Source organism: Salminus brasiliensis, chromosome 23 (assembly GCF_030463535.1).
Source record: "Salminus brasiliensis chromosome 23, fSalBra1.hap2, whole genome shotgun sequence".
Taxonomy (NCBI): domain Eukaryota; kingdom Metazoa; phylum Chordata; class Actinopteri; order Characiformes; family Bryconidae; genus Salminus; species Salminus brasiliensis.
The window spans coordinates 32139739-32156402 of NC_132900.1; the positions used below are offsets into that span (position 1 = coordinate 32139739).

The window sequence follows — 16664 nt, forward strand, 5'->3', positions numbered from 1 at the left end:
GTGTATAACCCCCTCTGTAATTACTGAATTGCTCTATTGCTCTGGCTGGAGCGCTAGTAATACACTATAGGGTGCGTCCCAATTGCGTAGTCACTATTCTAACTAGTCTTTGAGTGGGCAGTATAGATAAAAGTGACAAAGTTAAGTATACTCAAGTATATCCACATACTGGCCCACCTCACAACTTACAGGACTTAAAGGATCTGCTGCTAATGTTCTTGAGGCTTAAGTCTTGGCACCACATGCCACAGGACACCTTCAGAGGTCTTGTGGAGTCCATACTTCCAATGGTTAGATCTGTTGTGGTGGCACAAGGGAGACCTATTTGATATTAGGCAGGTGGTACTAATGTTATGGCTGATCGTGTATAGTATTAGTTTGTAGTACGCAATTTGAACGCAGCCTAAATTAAGTGTGTTGTGTGTGTCGTAAACTATGCCCCTGTTTTCACGCCATGCTGATAACACACTTGTATCTTTCTCAGTGGTCCTTCGGCGTGACGATGTGGGAGATAGCCACGCGTGGTCAGACTCCGTACCCTGGGGTGGAAAACAGTGAGATCTATGATTACCTGAGACAGGGCAACCGCCTCAAACAGCCGCCCGACTGCCTGGACAGCATGTGAGTGTGTCTGCAAAATAAAGAAATAAATCAAAGCCTACTCTGAGACCGAGTTTAGAAGGTTATATAAGAGCAAGTGATTTGCATGGTTGTAAGATGAGTTGTGTGAGGTCACAAAATCACAAAGCAGCAAAATCACTCTAAGCAGCTGTGAGCTTATTGCGCTATTTTAGAGCATGACCACCACTGACCTAGTATCAGTTAATGGGTATAATCTCTCACCCTCACTTATTTTCATCTTTCTGTCTCCCTCTCTCTCTCCATTTCTCTCTCTTTGCCCCCCCCCCTCTCTCTTCTCTGGCATTAAAAATGACCAAATTTAGATCATAACAATGTTGGACCCCTTATTGAATTAATAGATGTGTAAACATGTGACCTCACGACAGTTTCATTTGATTATGACTCTCTGGAGCAGATCAACATCATGACCCTATTGGCTCCATGCTGCCTAATGCCAGGCATGGGCTAGTAGAGGGGTATAAAGCCCCCCAGCATTGAGCTGTGGAGCAGTGGAGAACTGTGTTCTCTGGAATGATGGTGGTGGAGCTCCATCCAGTAATTTTGGGATGAGTTGAATGCAACCAAATCCTCACAGCAAAGCTGTATCAAAATCTAGTAGAAAGTCTTCTTCTCAGTAGAGACAGTTACTCCAACAGAAGCAGGATCAACTTCTTGGTTGCAGAAAAAACAGTGAATAAGCAAGTGTCCCAATACTTTTGTCTATATAATGTAATTCTGTACAACAGAAATCTAAGTTGTAATGGTAAAGATCATGTTTGGACCTGTTGTATTTTTTTTATTATTCTTTTTTTATATGAATTTCAGTCATGTTGGAACATCACTGTTTTTATAAACGTTAGAGCTTGATGTTCTCTGTGCTGCAGATATTCGCTGATGTTCTCCTGCTGGTTGCTCAGCCCCAAAGACCGGCCCAGCTTCGAGGTCTTGCGCTGCGAGCTGGAGAAAGCCCTGGACGAGCTGCCTGACCCTCAGGACCCTGACGAGATCCTCTACGTGAACATGGAGGAGTCTTCAGGTGAATTGGGAGCGGTGGGAGGCCGGGAGCCTGGCTTGGGGGGCCCCTGTCCCCTGGGGGCCCTGAAGGGCACAGACTCGGTGGCCACCGTAGAGATTCACCAGCCGGGCCGCTACGTCATCTGCCCTCAGCACGAGAGCCAGCGGCTGCTCAGCGCAGAGTCCTTAGAGAGCCTGAACCTCATAGGCTCCGCCCCCACGCTTTTACTACAGCCGTCCTCACACTCCACCCCCGTTCCCTCCGTGGAGATCCAGCCTCCAGACGAGAGGGAAGTGTCCGGGGGGAAGCGATTACCCTGGCAGTGATGCTAGAACAGACTCACAAAGACTACATATCCATGTTGGCGCTGTACTGCCTCATGTGGAGAGATTAGGTAATGACCCTGTCCTTCTGCCCTTTGCACATGCCTTCCACTCCCGTTGGTGGAGCCACACACACACTTCCCCTGACATTCCATGGTTTGTTTGATGGATTTGTAAATATTATAGACCAAAAGCTTTTGCTCATATAGGTTTTATTGATTATTATGTAGTGGAACTGTTCATTAGCACATTTTGTCTAAGAGCTTCACACCCCTGATAAATGAACACCCATTAATGACTGTATATACGACTGAACATCATGACTCCACCCACTTCCATCGTGGTGTGATGGGGCCTTACTGAGTTTTGACCCGGTTGACAACTGCTTCATCATTTGAGCAGCAGATAAAAGCCCGAGCCGAAGTCTGAGCAGTACCCACAGGATGTTGAGTGGTTTGTCTACCTCATGCTCCGCCCATTTCCATTATGGCCAACTCCCCCATCATCAGGCTGGAAGTGTTTAATCCGTTGAATAATGGCTGATTATTAGCTAGCTAACTTCATTTTCAGGTGTTAGCATCTACACTATATGGACAGAAGTATTGAGACACCTGTTCAATCATTTTTTCTGAAATCAAGGGTATTAAAACGAGTTTCTCCTGCTTTTGTTGGAGTAACTGTCTCTACTGTCCAGAGAAGAAGGTATTCTACTACATTTTTGGGAAGCATTGCTGTGAGAATTTAATTGCATTCAGTGACAAAACATTCGTTAATAAGGTCATGATGATAGATGAGGATTATCATCCCATCTCATCCCCAACTCCCCAACTCAACTCAAAAAAAGTACTGGATGGAGCTCCTCCACCACCATAATTCCAGAGAACACAGCTTTATACCCCTCTAGCCCACGCCTGGCATTAGGCAGCATGGAGCCAATAGGGTCATGATGTTGATCTGCTCCAGAGAGTCCTATTCTATTGGCAGTACTTCTCTACAGGGACTAGACAAGCTGTATGTGTGTGCATTTGCAAGGGTGTCCACAAATATTTGGACATATAGTGTAGCTAGGTATCAAAATGAAACATTTGCTGAAAAAACGGGCAAACAAAGGTTCTTACAACTTGGGGGAGATTAGAATTCGTACTGCAGCCAGGTACTGGAGGCTTGTCCACTCATATATACAGTCATTATTTCACTCCAGTACACACACACACACATACACACACACACACACACACACACACACAAGCATCTGTCTACCTAGCGAGACCAGTGGTAAATATATGCAACAGTGTCCACTGAAGATGGGTCAGTGTTCATTTATAAGCTAGCTAGCCTGTTGCTTGTTTAGATTAACACACATGAATCAAGCATTAGCAACAAACTCAGGTGGTACTAACTCTTCAAACCGTCAACGAGAATGCAGAGGGCCATCTCAGCTTCTCTCTCCAGCGCGTCACTGCCACTGAATCAAAGCAAGACTTAAAAATGGAGGTTTGTCACGTTTGACCTTCTCGAGACTGTTCGGTCCAACAGTTCCAGCAAAAACTGTCCAGACAACTTGAAGCACTTCTGTTTAGTGAGCTGTGGACTTCTCTGACCATTAGGTGCAGAAACTAGGGTGAAAACATTTGGTGAAAGTGTTTTGAAGAGCAAAAGGGAAAAGCATCCTTGGTTGGAGGAGTTCAGGTCAGTTTACATTAGGTTCATTATCCATCTGCTGTCTGTGTATCTAGCATTAGAATAGAGAGACGGTCTGGATGGTTGACCCGTAACCATCACATATTAAAAAGGTACAGTTTTATCTGGACAGGCCACCTTAGTTAAAAAAAGGTAGCGGTTGTCCCCAGTCTGATCTGAGACCAGTTGTATGGTCTCTGTAACAGCAGTTAACAGTGAGTTAAGCTGGGTCCCAAATCAGCCTTGAAAGAGCAGAGGGTGAAACGTGGCGGGGGCACACCGGGCCTCTGCCGCTCCGCAGGGCCGTGACTCAAGCACAGTATTATTCTTTTTTTTTTGTATATATACAAACTCTTTGCACTAATCAATTTCCACTTTCATCTTCTGTTTTTTATGTTTCTATGTTTTGTTTGATGTTTTTTTATGTTAGTTTTTTGCTTAAATCTGTTCATGATGTTTAAGAAGGATGCTGAAACAGTGATGTCATGCTTAAAGGACGTTGAAAATATTGTGATTAAAAGGGCCAAGCTCTGGACAAAATTAAATTCTGAAATGAAAACGGGGATGTCCAGATCCGATCTGAGTACTTTAGAAGTACATTTTCTCATCTTCAGACATTTTCACACTCCAGCTCTGTGTAGTATTTGTTTAAAATAAGTGCTTTGTCCAAAATTAATAATGTTATGCTGATAAAGGACACTTCTGCTGTTCCAAAGCTGACTTGTGCGCCCCCAAGTGGTTGACAATTCAGTTCTTTTACATCTGTAACTGATGATGATATAGTGAGAACAGCGGTGGGAGGCAACCCATCTCTAATGTTAATGCTCCTACTGGTTGCCGTGGCAGCTGATTGGCTGAAAAACGGGCCAATTCCAAAACCCCTAGACTATTACATCACAGTCCTGTATTTACACCCCCAACATTTACATAAACTCCGCCCCCTCCAACAGGACAGCATCTGGATGACTTAGAAATAATTGCAATAAAAGATATGAAATTATTAAATGCTATTCTGTGTTACAGTGGATCAGGCTTTAGCGGAAATACGGCTGGGTCAGCTCCGTCCACTGGATCAGATTTGGACATCTCTGTTAAAACATTGACTCAAAGATGATGATTTTCTGATCATTTTAATGGACTTTTATTTGGACAGGACAGGAAGTGTGAACGTAAAGCTTTTGAATTTTCCTTTTTTTAAAATATTGATATTCAAACTTGATTATGATTGTTATTCAAACTTAGTTTTATCAGATCAAAGAAAAGTACATGTTTGTTATAAGTTTGAGATTTGCTGGAGACACATTTCAGTAGGTACGTTTTACTGCCCATGAATGTCTGTTCTTTCTTTTCTTTTCCTAAAAAAGTTTGAGATTTTCTCTTTTTCATCTTTTTGGACAAATGCAGCGTCGCAACATCAAAGTTTTTTTAATGTGACGTGTTTATTTCAAGTGAAATATGATGGTTTCAGTGCTCTGAAGTAGGACTTTGGGATCATTTGGTGATTTTTCAGTACACCTGTTGCACATTGTGGTACGAAACTGTTACATCCATCCAGCTGTATGTGAAGAACACACATGAAGTGCCTTGGGAATGCCAGTATTTTGCCTTATGGTGGCGCTGTTGTAACGTACAGATGTGTAGCGTTAGATTTATGTCTAGATAACATTAATGTCACTATTACGACTTTTGAAGATTTTGATACGCTTTTATATGAAATAAATGCTGCCTGCACAAATTTATACATTTGGGTTGGTGTGTGTTTTTCAGCAGAGCAGTGAGTCAGAGCAGTAAGACAGCAGTAAGAGTCAGAGCAGTAAGACAGCAGTGAGAGTCAGAGCAGTAAGAGTCAGAGCAGTAAGACAGCAGTGAGAGTCAGAGCAGTAAGAGTCAGAGCAGTAAGACAGCAGTAAGAGTCAGAACAGTAAGACAGCAGTAAGAGTCAGAGCAGTAAGACAGCAGTAAGAGTCAGTACAGTAAGACAGCAGTAAGAGTCAGAGCAGTAAGACAGCAGTAAGAGTCAGTACAGTAAGAGTCAGAGTAGTAAGACAGCAGTAAGAGTCAGAGCAGTAAGACAGCAGTAAGAGTCAGAGCAGTAAGACAGCAGTAAGAGTCAGTACAGTAAGAGTCAGAGTAGTAAGACAGCAGTAAGAATCAGAGCAGTAAGACAGCAGTAAGAGTCAGAGCAGTAAGACAGCAGTAAGAGTCAGTACAGTAAGAGTCAGAGCAGTAAGACAGCAGTAAGAGTCAGAGCAGTAAGACAGCAGTAAGAGTCAGAGTAGTAAGACAGCAGTAAGAGTCAGTACAGTAAGAGTCAGAGAAGTAAGACAGCAGTAAGAGTCAGAGCAGTAAGACAGCAGTAAGAGTCAGTCAATTCAGAGAAGGTTCTGGTCTTCATGTTGCAGATACCACTTCACAAAGAGAAGGAGCAGAGGGCGGCGACGGCACTGTTCCAGGACATTCAGTCTGAGAAGACTGTGAGCACCAGGTTCTGAGAGAGATCTCCTCACATCTCCTAACATCTCCTAATATCTCCTCACATCTCCTAACATCTCCTCACATCTCCTCACTTCTCACATCTGCTCACATCTCCTCACTTCTCACATCTCCTAACATCTCCTCACATTTCCTAACATCTCCTCACTTCTCACATCTCCTCACATCTCCTCGCTTCTCCTAACATCTCCTCACTTCTTCTAACATCTCCTCACTTCTCCTAACATCTCCTCACTTCTCCTAACATCTCCTCACTTCTCACATCTCCTAACATCTCCTCACATCTCCTAACATCTTCTCACTTCTCCTAACATCTTCTCACTTCTCCTAACATCTCCTCGTGGGAGTCTGGTATTGTTATGGTTGTGCACTGAAAGCAGACTGTTGGGTCTGATTGTATGATGTATGGTCTTGTGTTTAGCTTTTTGATTGGCTGCTTGTATGTTTCCGCATAGCAACGGATTTTTGCTCACAGTTTCTGAGCTACAAACACCAAATTTGGCAAAATCGTAGAACTGTAGTGCAGTTTTATATGTTCACAAGATCTCACTACTTTCTTCAGACAGGATTTATGTTCAGCTGCATCTGGTACAGTAGAACCCTCTCACTGCTGAGAGACGGGGGGTTGAGGGACGGGGTTAGGGGGCTACATTTTATGCACAGTGCTGTTAATTAAAGAGAAGACAAAAGGAAACCAGTTGAGAGGTTGTGTATTCAGTGCATGTTGAAGAGTGCCTCAGAAACCAATCACAAAAGCCAGAAATCCAGTTCAACAGTCATGAGACAGTAAGTGGCTTATCACTGGTGTGTAAAATACAGTAATGGACATTAAAATGAAACATGACACAGATACTAAGCAGCGTTCCAGTCCAGTCCAGTGTAATGCGTTAAAAATAAGTGGACACGAGTCTCTGTAGGGGTTGAAATGTGAGCCCATGTGATCTAAATCAGCTACGCCGTTCAGCATGATATAACCAGCGCAGTACCGCACTGCATAGTCTGCAGCCACACCGTCTGCGGCCCTCTCATCTCCCTGCGCCCTCCCGCAGATCTGCACATTATCAGGGATTATAATAGAGTAGGATTCGAAGGCTCGCTTGCGAGTGAGAGTTAAGATATGATGTGTATCTGTTGCACCACGCTGTGAGTGTGTGAGCATGTGAAAAAGTCTCTGAAGAAGAAGGTTAGTGTGTGTGTGTGTGTGTGTACGCATAGGTCTGTTCTCACATAAGCCACATACAGTATTAAAGCCAGCACAGAATTACTACTCAGCTTCACATTCAACAAAATAATAATAATAATAATAATAATAATAATAATAGCAAAGCTGCTGCGCTTTCAGAAACAGAGATAACAGGATATTTCCGTAAACAGACCTTAAAAATAAAGGTGCATCTTATTTAGTTTATTACAGAGAGTCGTGTGTGTGTGTGTGTGTGTGTGTGTGTGTGTGTGGTTAGTAAGAGGTGAGCTCCTTTCTGGAGGCTGGTATTGTTGTAAATCACAAACAGTCAGGAATTAAAAGAAGTATTGGCTTCACACGTCATCTTTATCAGGACAGGTGCTGATATTAGTAAAGGATATGACATCGTTAAAGCGGCGCTCAGTCGAACGCAGACCTTTGAGGCTGTTTGTCATTTTGTAGCTGGTTAAACTCAAACAGGAGCTGAAGAAAAAGGTCTACTCTACCGCTGTACTGTCCAACATACAGAGGGGCTGAGAGTCTCAGAGAGTCTGAGGCTACATTAAAAATCTATTATTAACAGAATGTTTTAGAATTTTAAATAACAGTTCAAACTAATTCATTCTAACAATATTCTTCCTGGTTAATATTAAAATCTAAATAAACATTAATATTAAATTATTTATTAATAACAAGAAAAGGTCAGATTAGTGAAATCCTCGTATCACCTTTTAAGTAAAAAGGGGACACCACCAAATAGTCAAATATTCTGAAATTCATGTTAAAAGTTTAAAATTTCTTTTTAAAAAATGTGTAATTAAAACATCTGAATTATATTAAAACAGGAAAAAGAACACAAACTCAAAGCATCCAGTGTTCTCAGACTTACTGTATACTGTATACATGCATGCTACATCCAAGCTATCACTCCTATACACTTAAAGGGAAATTCCACTGATTCTGCTCTTGTTTATGAGCTGATTTCATTCAGACTGTTTTAATGGGAAATTATTAATAGCAGAGAAACAGACTTAGACATTTTTACAGTGGTAGTGAAAGATAACCCAAACAGCCACATCATCTCCTACCCAAACCAACCCGACGTGTGTGTGCTGAGTTTGTGTGTGTAATCTTGATTACAGTAAGAGCAGTAATTCATACACGGTGTTTTATGTTTAATTGAAGCGTCGTCTCATCTTAAATAATTATGCATTTTTATTTTCTCCAGAACGTGAATCTGCCAGTTGTTCTGTATATTGTATCAGAATTTCATGAATGCTGAACGGACCAATAAAAATGCTCCAAAATGACTCATTTGTTTTTTACAAGTTCAAAAGGTCATTTTTCCTCCTCCTGTAAAGCTACTATTTTGGAGATAAAAGGATTTTGCATGAAAACGACAGCATGCAACACACATTTAGATCTACTTGGTGGGGAAGCTTTAAGAGGCATGAAATACTCTGGACACCCAGTTCCATTCATCAGCAGGGTGGACAGACGGATTGGTGGAATTCCCCTTTACAGTGACATTACTACGTAACATAAAAGTAAAGCTACAATAATTTATAGTGCTGGGATTTGAACCCATGACATTTCCCATGCTGGATCACCTGTCTTGGCTACCAGTCATCTCCTCAAGGTGTGAAGCATGTATTTAGCTTTAATATTTCTGTTTGAACTGTTCAGTTAAAACTGATGATCTGGAGGGAGAGCGCTCATATTAACGGCCTGATCCTGATCATCTGCAGGAAACCCTTAAACACAGAAAAGCAGCTACTCTCCAGAACTCGCCAGGACCCTAAAGCACAACTACAAAATGACGAGGTGTCCTCAGAGGTCTGCACACATACACACACTTTTGACGTTAACATTGCACACTTGGGAAACCTCAACCCATCTGTCTCTCGATTGAAACACTAAAGGGGACGGGACCACCATCACATACAGGGTTATAAACTCTCCCCACTTCAGGACAGTCCGACAGGACGTGCTGTGTAATTACATACATCTATATACACTCCCCTTCACCCCCAACCCCCCACCCAACATCGTTATTCCTCTCTGGGACGGTCCCACCAGTGGTCACCAAGACGGTGGCCTCATGCAGTACGGATATGCTTCCCCTCGACAGGTATGGCTCACTTCAGGAGAGAAATGTCATCAGCAAAGTTGCCAGCGCCCAGCGGGTGCAGACAACGGGCAAAGCGCCACTGGCACACCATCAGGCACAGGGGCAACATGAAGAGGGCACAGATGCCGGCCATAATGTAGGCGATAGTCATGAGCGTGGACTCGTCCGTCTGCGGGATGTTGTAGCCACAGTCCTCCAGCTCCACGCCATGGAAGGGACCCTCCACGGAGGCTGTACGGAACTCGTCGTGAACTGGAGAGAGAGGTTTATGACACATAGTTATGTAGTTATATTTTAGCTGTGATAAAACCTTGTAGGTACAGCGCTTTTTAATGTCCGGTTAGACTGTATTTCTACTGGTCTGTTAATTAATAAATGTTCAGTGTGTACACAGCAGCTTCCTACACCCAAGGTCACTCTACAGAAAAGGAGGGCTGATAAAGATATGACCTAGACTTTTCGCTTGTCCAGAAAAGGGTGAATGTGGGTCAACACTTGAAGAGTATTACTGGAAGGACTGAATGTCCTCTGTGTGAAACTGAAAGTGAAGACCACAGCGAGGGCAATGGATGATTCGTTCAGTAGACTTTTGTTGGATAAATACGTAATATATGGACAAAAGTATTGGGACAACTAATTCATTCATTGTTTCTCCTGAAATGAAAAGTTGATCCTGCTTTTGTTAGAGTTACTGTCTCTACTGTCCAGAGAAGATTTTCTACTAGATTTTTGATTGCATTCAGCGACAAGAGCATTCATTAGTGAGGTCAAAATAATGAATGATTGATCACCACCCCACCTCATCATCCCCAACTCCCCAAATCATCCCAAAAGTACTGGATGGAGCTCCACCACCATCATTCCAGAGAACACAGTTCCTCCACTGCTCCACAGCTCAATGCTGGGGGGCTTTATACCCCTCTACTAGCCCACATCTGGCATTAGACAGCATGGTGCCAATAGTGTGGGCAGGCAGTGTGTACCGTCAGCTACCAGCAGGGGACCTGGCCAGCAAAGTATGGAGCTGGAGCAAAGAACTCCAAGCCCCAGAATTCCCAGCGGTAATCAACGCTGACCAGACCCACCTGTGTGGCAGGTTATATATACACCCAGCCAAACACATTCCCCCGTCGCACCTTTGTAGAGGGGTGACCGGTAACAGTGGGTCTGAGTCGTGAACAGTGAAGAAAAGCTGAAGTTAAAAGAGAAGTCTGAGTCGTGAACAGTGAAGAAAAGCTGAAGTTAAAAGAGAAGTTTGAGTTGTGAAGAAAAGCTGAAGTTAAAAGAGAAGTCTGAGTCGTGAACAGTGAAGAAAAGCTGAAGTTAAAAGAGAAGTCTGAGTCGTGAACAGTGAAGAAAAGCTGAAGTTAAAAGAGAAGTCTGAGTCGTGAACAGTGAAGAAAAGCTGAAGTTAAAAGAGAAGTCTGAGTCGTGAACAGTGAAGAAAAGCTGAAGTTAAAAGAGAAGTGTTTGAGTTGTGAACAGTGAAGAAAAGCTGAAGTTAAAAGAGAAGTCTGAGTCGTGAACAGTGAAGAAAAGCTGAAGTTAAAAGAGAAGTTTGAGTTGTGAACAGTGAAGAAAAGCTGAAGTTAAAAGAGAAGTCTGAGTCGTGAACAGTGAAGAAAAGCTGAAGTTAAAAGAGAAGTGTTTGAGTTGTGAACAGTGAAGAAAAGCTGAAGAGGAAAGTGTTTGATGTAAGCAGTGTCTGGATAAATTGAGTTGTTGTCTTTTGTTTAGTAAACATCACTTCCTTTGTTTGTTTTCCCGCCCTTTTTCTATATTGCTAATAAACAGTGTTTACACTGCCCCCTCTCACAGCTATGGTGGTGCAGTGGATATACACTGGGCTCCCATTACCTGGGTTGGGAGTTCAAGCCAAACAGTCACAATCTCACCAAGCACCCCCCATAAAATAATACCCCCCAAAAAGGGGTAGTTTCATTAAATAATAAAGTTTAACTGCACTTGAATCCAAACCCCACACCACACCGTAACAAAAAGGGTCATGATGTTTGTCTGCTCCAGAGAGTCCTATTCTATTGGCAGTACTTCTCTACAGGAACTGTCTGGGTCAGCAATGGGTGCAGCTTAAAGTAGCTGAATGCATTCAAAAGAAGGGGTGTCCACAAACATTTGGACACAGTGTATGACCTGAACTGGTTAACAATGGGCTTAACGCTAGGATGCTTTTAGGAACCTGGCTCCTGAACATTCTTAAAGAAATATGACTGAAGTGACGTGTGACCGATCCAAAAAAGTCTTACCGTGACACGTGCTGACAGCAAAGCCGATGCGTTTGCGCTCGCGGTCAAACACAACGTAAAAGCCCTCCATGATGACCGCGCCCATGACGGTCCCAGTGCTGGATTGAGACACAGCGAATTTGTAGCAGTCTTCCTGCGCAGAGGCTACGTCCTCTACTGGCCTGAGATATTGCTGCAGAGACCAGAGCGAGACAGGACATGGACATTAGCCATAACGTTAACACCAGTCTTGGTACCAGTCTAATACTCAGTAGGTCCCCCTTGTACCGCCAAAATGGACTTAAGCATTCAGGACATGCCCCCTGTGGTATCTGGTACCAAGACTAACATTAGCAGCAGTAAGTAAGTCCTGTAAGGTGTGAGGTGGGCGGGGCCTCCATGAGCATCAATGAGCCTTGGGTGCCCATTACCCTGTCACCCCTTCACCTGTTGTCGTTTCTTGAAGCACTTTTGGTAGGTACTGACCACTGCATACCGGGAACACTCCACAAGACCTGCCTGATGTTCTGGAGCTATTCTGACCCAGTCATTGTCTAGAACATCACAGTCTGGTTCTTGTCAAAGTGTCTCCGATTCTTACGCTTTGAAGTTTGCTTTCATGATAAAAATGATACACAGCCTTTCTAAAGGGTTCTTCAGGAAGTCCAGGGGCATGCTGTAAGTCCTGCAGGTCAGCTTTGTTCTTTTTAGGAGGATTTTGTTCAGAACATATCAAATCAAACACACATGCACACACACACACCTGGGGCAGGATGGAGATGCGGAAGGACTGGTTGCGGTTCTCGCTCATCAGGTAGAGAGAAATGACTGGGAAGATGTGCCAGGGGGTGGTGCCAGCCTGCCAGCACACCAACTGCTCCCCCAGCCAAAAGCCAGACGGAAACTGCTCTGTCTGCAAAACAGAGCAGACACAGAGTTAGAGAGAGAGAGAGAGAAGCAGTGGAAGGTCCGAGATGAAGGACTGAGGAGTTAGTATAAAAGAAGGCTGAACGTTCACGTACTTCAACCATACCTGCTAACATTGCTAAGCTTGTAGTTCAAAACGCTTTGTCTGTAGCTACTATAGTCTGTCCAATACATCTACTGTGTAAATGGTTTGTTCAGTCATGTTTGTATATCCAGTGCATCAACATAATAATAATAATAATAATAATAATAATCACAGAATTATGAATGAAACCTGATTCAGAATAATCAGCAGGTTCATTTGAATTGTGTGGACGTTTTAATGCATTCAAATTTATCAGTGATGAAGTTTATAAAAGGAAGAAAGTCTGAACGTCTTGGTAACCCAGTTGTGCGCTACTTTAGAACTTCATGCTGAACAGACTCCAGAAAACTTCAGAACAGACCAGGGGAAGAATAAAACACTGATCAGGCTCTACCTGGGGACCACGCAGAAGTGCTGAGACCGCAAAGCTTAAAAGGAAAGCTTGCTCACCTCGTTTTTCTCTGTCATAAAAAGTGGAGGGGGGGGGGGGCAAAGGCGGTTAGCAGACAGAGTGAGAAAAGGTACTTACTGAAGAAGCTGCTTCTATCGCTTTCACAGCAGCCTGGAACACTTTTCGAGGAAGCCGCAGGTTTGTGGTGCCGCTGTCCACAATGCTTTTATCATAATTGTACTGTCAGAGATTGGGAGAGAGAATGGGTCTGGATTTCTGGAGATCTATAAACCCCTCAATAAACACTCCTATACACTAGAATAGGCGATATTAGTCCATTATCTGTTGCTCTTCTCCCTCATACCTCTTTGCAGTCCATATTGAGATCTTGTCCATTGACCTCAATGCGAACAATGATGACCTCGTAGTACCACTCTCTGCGAATTGGTGTGTACCAGATGTCCCCAACATAAAGAGACGGATCAATTCCTCCAATGATCTGCAAAGAAACACAGTGCAGTATTACAATCTTGTCACTGCCATTGTAGCCCAATCCATATTTCCCAGTATTCCCAGTAGGTCTATACAGGTTTCAGATCTTTTGCTTGCTCTAGAGGCCCTCGTACCATACTGCCCCCCACAGTGGCGCTGCCCAGGCTGTAGTTCTGGGTGAAGCCGGCTCCACACAGCTGCAGGGAGAAGAGGTTGGGCACACTGGTCTGCCTCACCAGTGAGTCAAAGAAGGGTTCGAGGGTCTCATCAGGCTGACGAGAAGAAAGAACATGCAGGAGGACATCAAACATACTAAATATATTAAAATATGCTAAAACAATTTGTACAAAACCAATCACACACACACACACACACACACACACACACACACACAGGACTGACCCTGGCAATTTCAGCGTAGGCTAGTCCCAGGATGCCCTCCCAGTTGGAGCCATTAATGAAGAAGCGGTCAGACTGGGTGATAGCTGCGATGTTGGCCCGCAGTGACACATTGGGGCCGTGGGGTACTGACACCAGATCTGTCCCCAGCTCCCCTTCCCAGCGGCCCTGTGTGTAGGGCACATACACACTCCGACCAAGGTCCCTGTATGACGTGGATCTGGGCAAAAATACCATAAAGGTTGTGTAGAAGCACAGTCAATCAGAGCAGGTGTCAGAACTGAACACTGAAACCACTGTACAGGTTTACTCTTTTTATATTTATTTATTCATATTAAAAAACTAAATCCTCTTAAATTTGTGTAAATATCTGAGATTTCACATTGAGATTACTGCAGTAAAATTATACGATTATTATTTAATTTTTTTTTTTTATTCATTATTCTATCTATATATTATTTTCTCAAGAAATGAAGCCTAAAAGCTAAATGATCTGCCAGATGAATAAAACTACTTAAAACAAGTAAAAAATATAATCAAAAATACTTTAAACTCTTATATTATTCTTAAGAATATGAGATGTCGGATATTTTGAATAAATGATACTATGGTAATATTTTAAGATGGTATGTAAAAGTGATTACCACCCACCCCTTAAATAAAAGTTGACATTTTATCCAATCAGAACAGTGGGAGCTGAAGACAGAGCACAACACTGCCCGCTAGCGGTCGGGGTTTAAACACAACACTAAATCTCAACAGATCGATATTTTGTTAAACCCTATAACTGATTGATTCTGAGCTTTCCTTGTTTGTTATTCAGGCAGTACTTACAGGGAGCGGTGGTAGTATCTGCGCAGAAACGGATGGGCTGCAGCTCCAACTGCGAAATTACTGCTTCCCGTATCCACCAGGATGTTCAACTGCAATGCAAGCGTACGCACATCAGCATCACAAACGTATACGAGTTCCACTCCGTCACAAATTCCATGCTCTGTTGTAAAGTTCTGGTTACAGTAACTCTCCAATGTGGCAAAGCAGCATTCTCACTCACAACATCACTGATACACAGGATAACAGCGGTCAGATGATCAATACTACGGTACTGTAGTTCTGAAGTTCATTCTGCCAATATTTTATAAAGCCTTATTGCATCAGCTTGAAATGGGTTTATATATTTAGGTGCCTGTAGGTGAGCAGGTAAGATCAACCCACCTCAATTGTGTATAAAATCAACTGATGATTCTTAATTCCCACCCAATAGCTGGGCCCCTCTCACAAAATGCTACCGCCACTGGGAGGGTGAAAGCTAGCACGTGTTTCCTCCACATCATATGAAATCAGCCAACCATATTTATCGAACTGCCACTAGCACAACACCATTAGACCGCTCAATGCTCAGAGAAGAGCTAACTGCTAATTGTGTTACATCAGCTAAGAGATTCCCATCCTGGCTAGCATCGCACTAAATAATTGAGGGGGAGGCTACTCTACCCACCGAAGAGTTAGGCCAACTGAATTAGTTGGGCTCTCTGGGACTCTCAGCCATGGCTGAAAGCAGTGATCCCCTCAGAGTGCTCTGCCGAGCTTTTTGGCGAGTGTGATGTGGTGTGGAAACGCTGTTAGAGTTTCAAAGAAGTTCCTTAGTCATCCACACAGATCAGATATGGAAACTAAGCGGCAAAAACACGTAATTCCGTTTTGGTGATGTCAGAAATGTAGAATACAGACCCTTTAAAGAAAACTGAACAACTACACCTTTCATTACAAGTAGAACAATGAAACCGATTCAGTGTAGTAGAACAAACTGTTTTTGATCAAATCAAAGCGTTTGAAAGCTTTTTTCTGTCCACGTTAAAGCAGCATTATGTAACAGGTTTACATCAAAACAGTGTTTATTTATTTAAGACATGTCTGTTCTCTCTGATCTCTGCTTCTTTAGTCTAGAGCAGAAGGTTCTAAGCTAATGTTTGCTAATAAACACTAAGCTTGGACATTTGTATATTATGGATACATTCAGTATTTTATTTAACATTTTGTAGCACTTTAACTTTAAAACAGCAGCTTCAGGATCACGGTGCTGCTCCACTGACTGTATCAGGGAGGACAGCGTCTCTAGCGTTGCTACTCCGGGCTCGGAGAGCTGCTAACTGCACTATGGAGCTCTGGTGAAGCGAGCAGGACGGCGCTCTCCAGAACTGTGAGCGTAGCGCTGCGTAACCCATAGAGTCATATTAGTGTCCAATCCTGTAGTACTACTCTACCCCCTCAGTCCATATGCTGCTCTACCTTTCAGTGACGCTTCTGCAGCTCTCAGCTTGTCCAGAAATGCAGGTGTACATCCTGTCATTTGACTGTAGGGGAAGCCAAGGAGCACGAACTACCAATTCCCACATACTGCTGGTTTTCTGATGGTCAGGTCGAGTCAGCTTTTATTGCCGCTCTCACCCAAAGGCTTTTAGGGATTCTCACTGTGCAGTGACACAAACACAACATCTTCAGATGGTACAGAAGGTCTAAAAGGAAGGTATGACCTGAATCTCACCCTTAAGATTTCAGGAGCACTTCAGGAGAGGATGCGTTTTGGGAGCGAGTTGTGGTTAATGTTTGACGCTGATGTGTACGCAAAGTGAAAAGTGGATTTGGGGGCCTTCTACTGTGTGTTTGTCCTTGCAACTCCA

General features: G+C 43.2%; 2 protein-coding genes across 2 annotated transcripts in view; one reads left to right on the forward strand and one right to left on the reverse strand.

Moving 5' to 3' along the window:
* The window catches only part of axl (AXL receptor tyrosine kinase), a 45399-nt gene extending 40021 nt beyond the window's left edge, over nt 1-5378 (forward strand). The window contains exons 16-17 of the mRNA XM_072668713.1: nt 485-621; nt 1506-5378. Coding sequence (XP_072524814.1) covers nt 485-621; nt 1506-1962 — 594 coding nt within the window. The 3' untranslated portion in view covers nt 1963-5378. The remainder of the gene's footprint in view (nt 1-484; nt 622-1505) is intronic.
* Nucleotides 5379-6826: 1448 nt separating this feature from the next.
* Nucleotides 6827-16664, reverse strand: part of bace1 (beta-secretase 1) — a 14104-nt gene continuing 4266 nt past the window's right edge. Inside the window, exons 2-9 of the mRNA XM_072669381.1 lie at nt 14818-14906; nt 13987-14203; nt 13719-13856; nt 13457-13591; nt 13231-13332; nt 12453-12602; nt 11711-11882; nt 6827-9698 (exon numbers count right to left, since the gene is read on the reverse strand). Of these exons, the coding sequence (XP_072525482.1) occupies nt 9454-9698; nt 11711-11882; nt 12453-12602; nt 13231-13332; nt 13457-13591; nt 13719-13856; nt 13987-14203; nt 14818-14906 (1248 nt within the window). The 3' untranslated portion in view covers nt 6827-9453. The remainder of the gene's footprint in view (nt 9699-11710; nt 11883-12452; nt 12603-13230; nt 13333-13456; nt 13592-13718; nt 13857-13986; nt 14204-14817; nt 14907-16664) is intronic.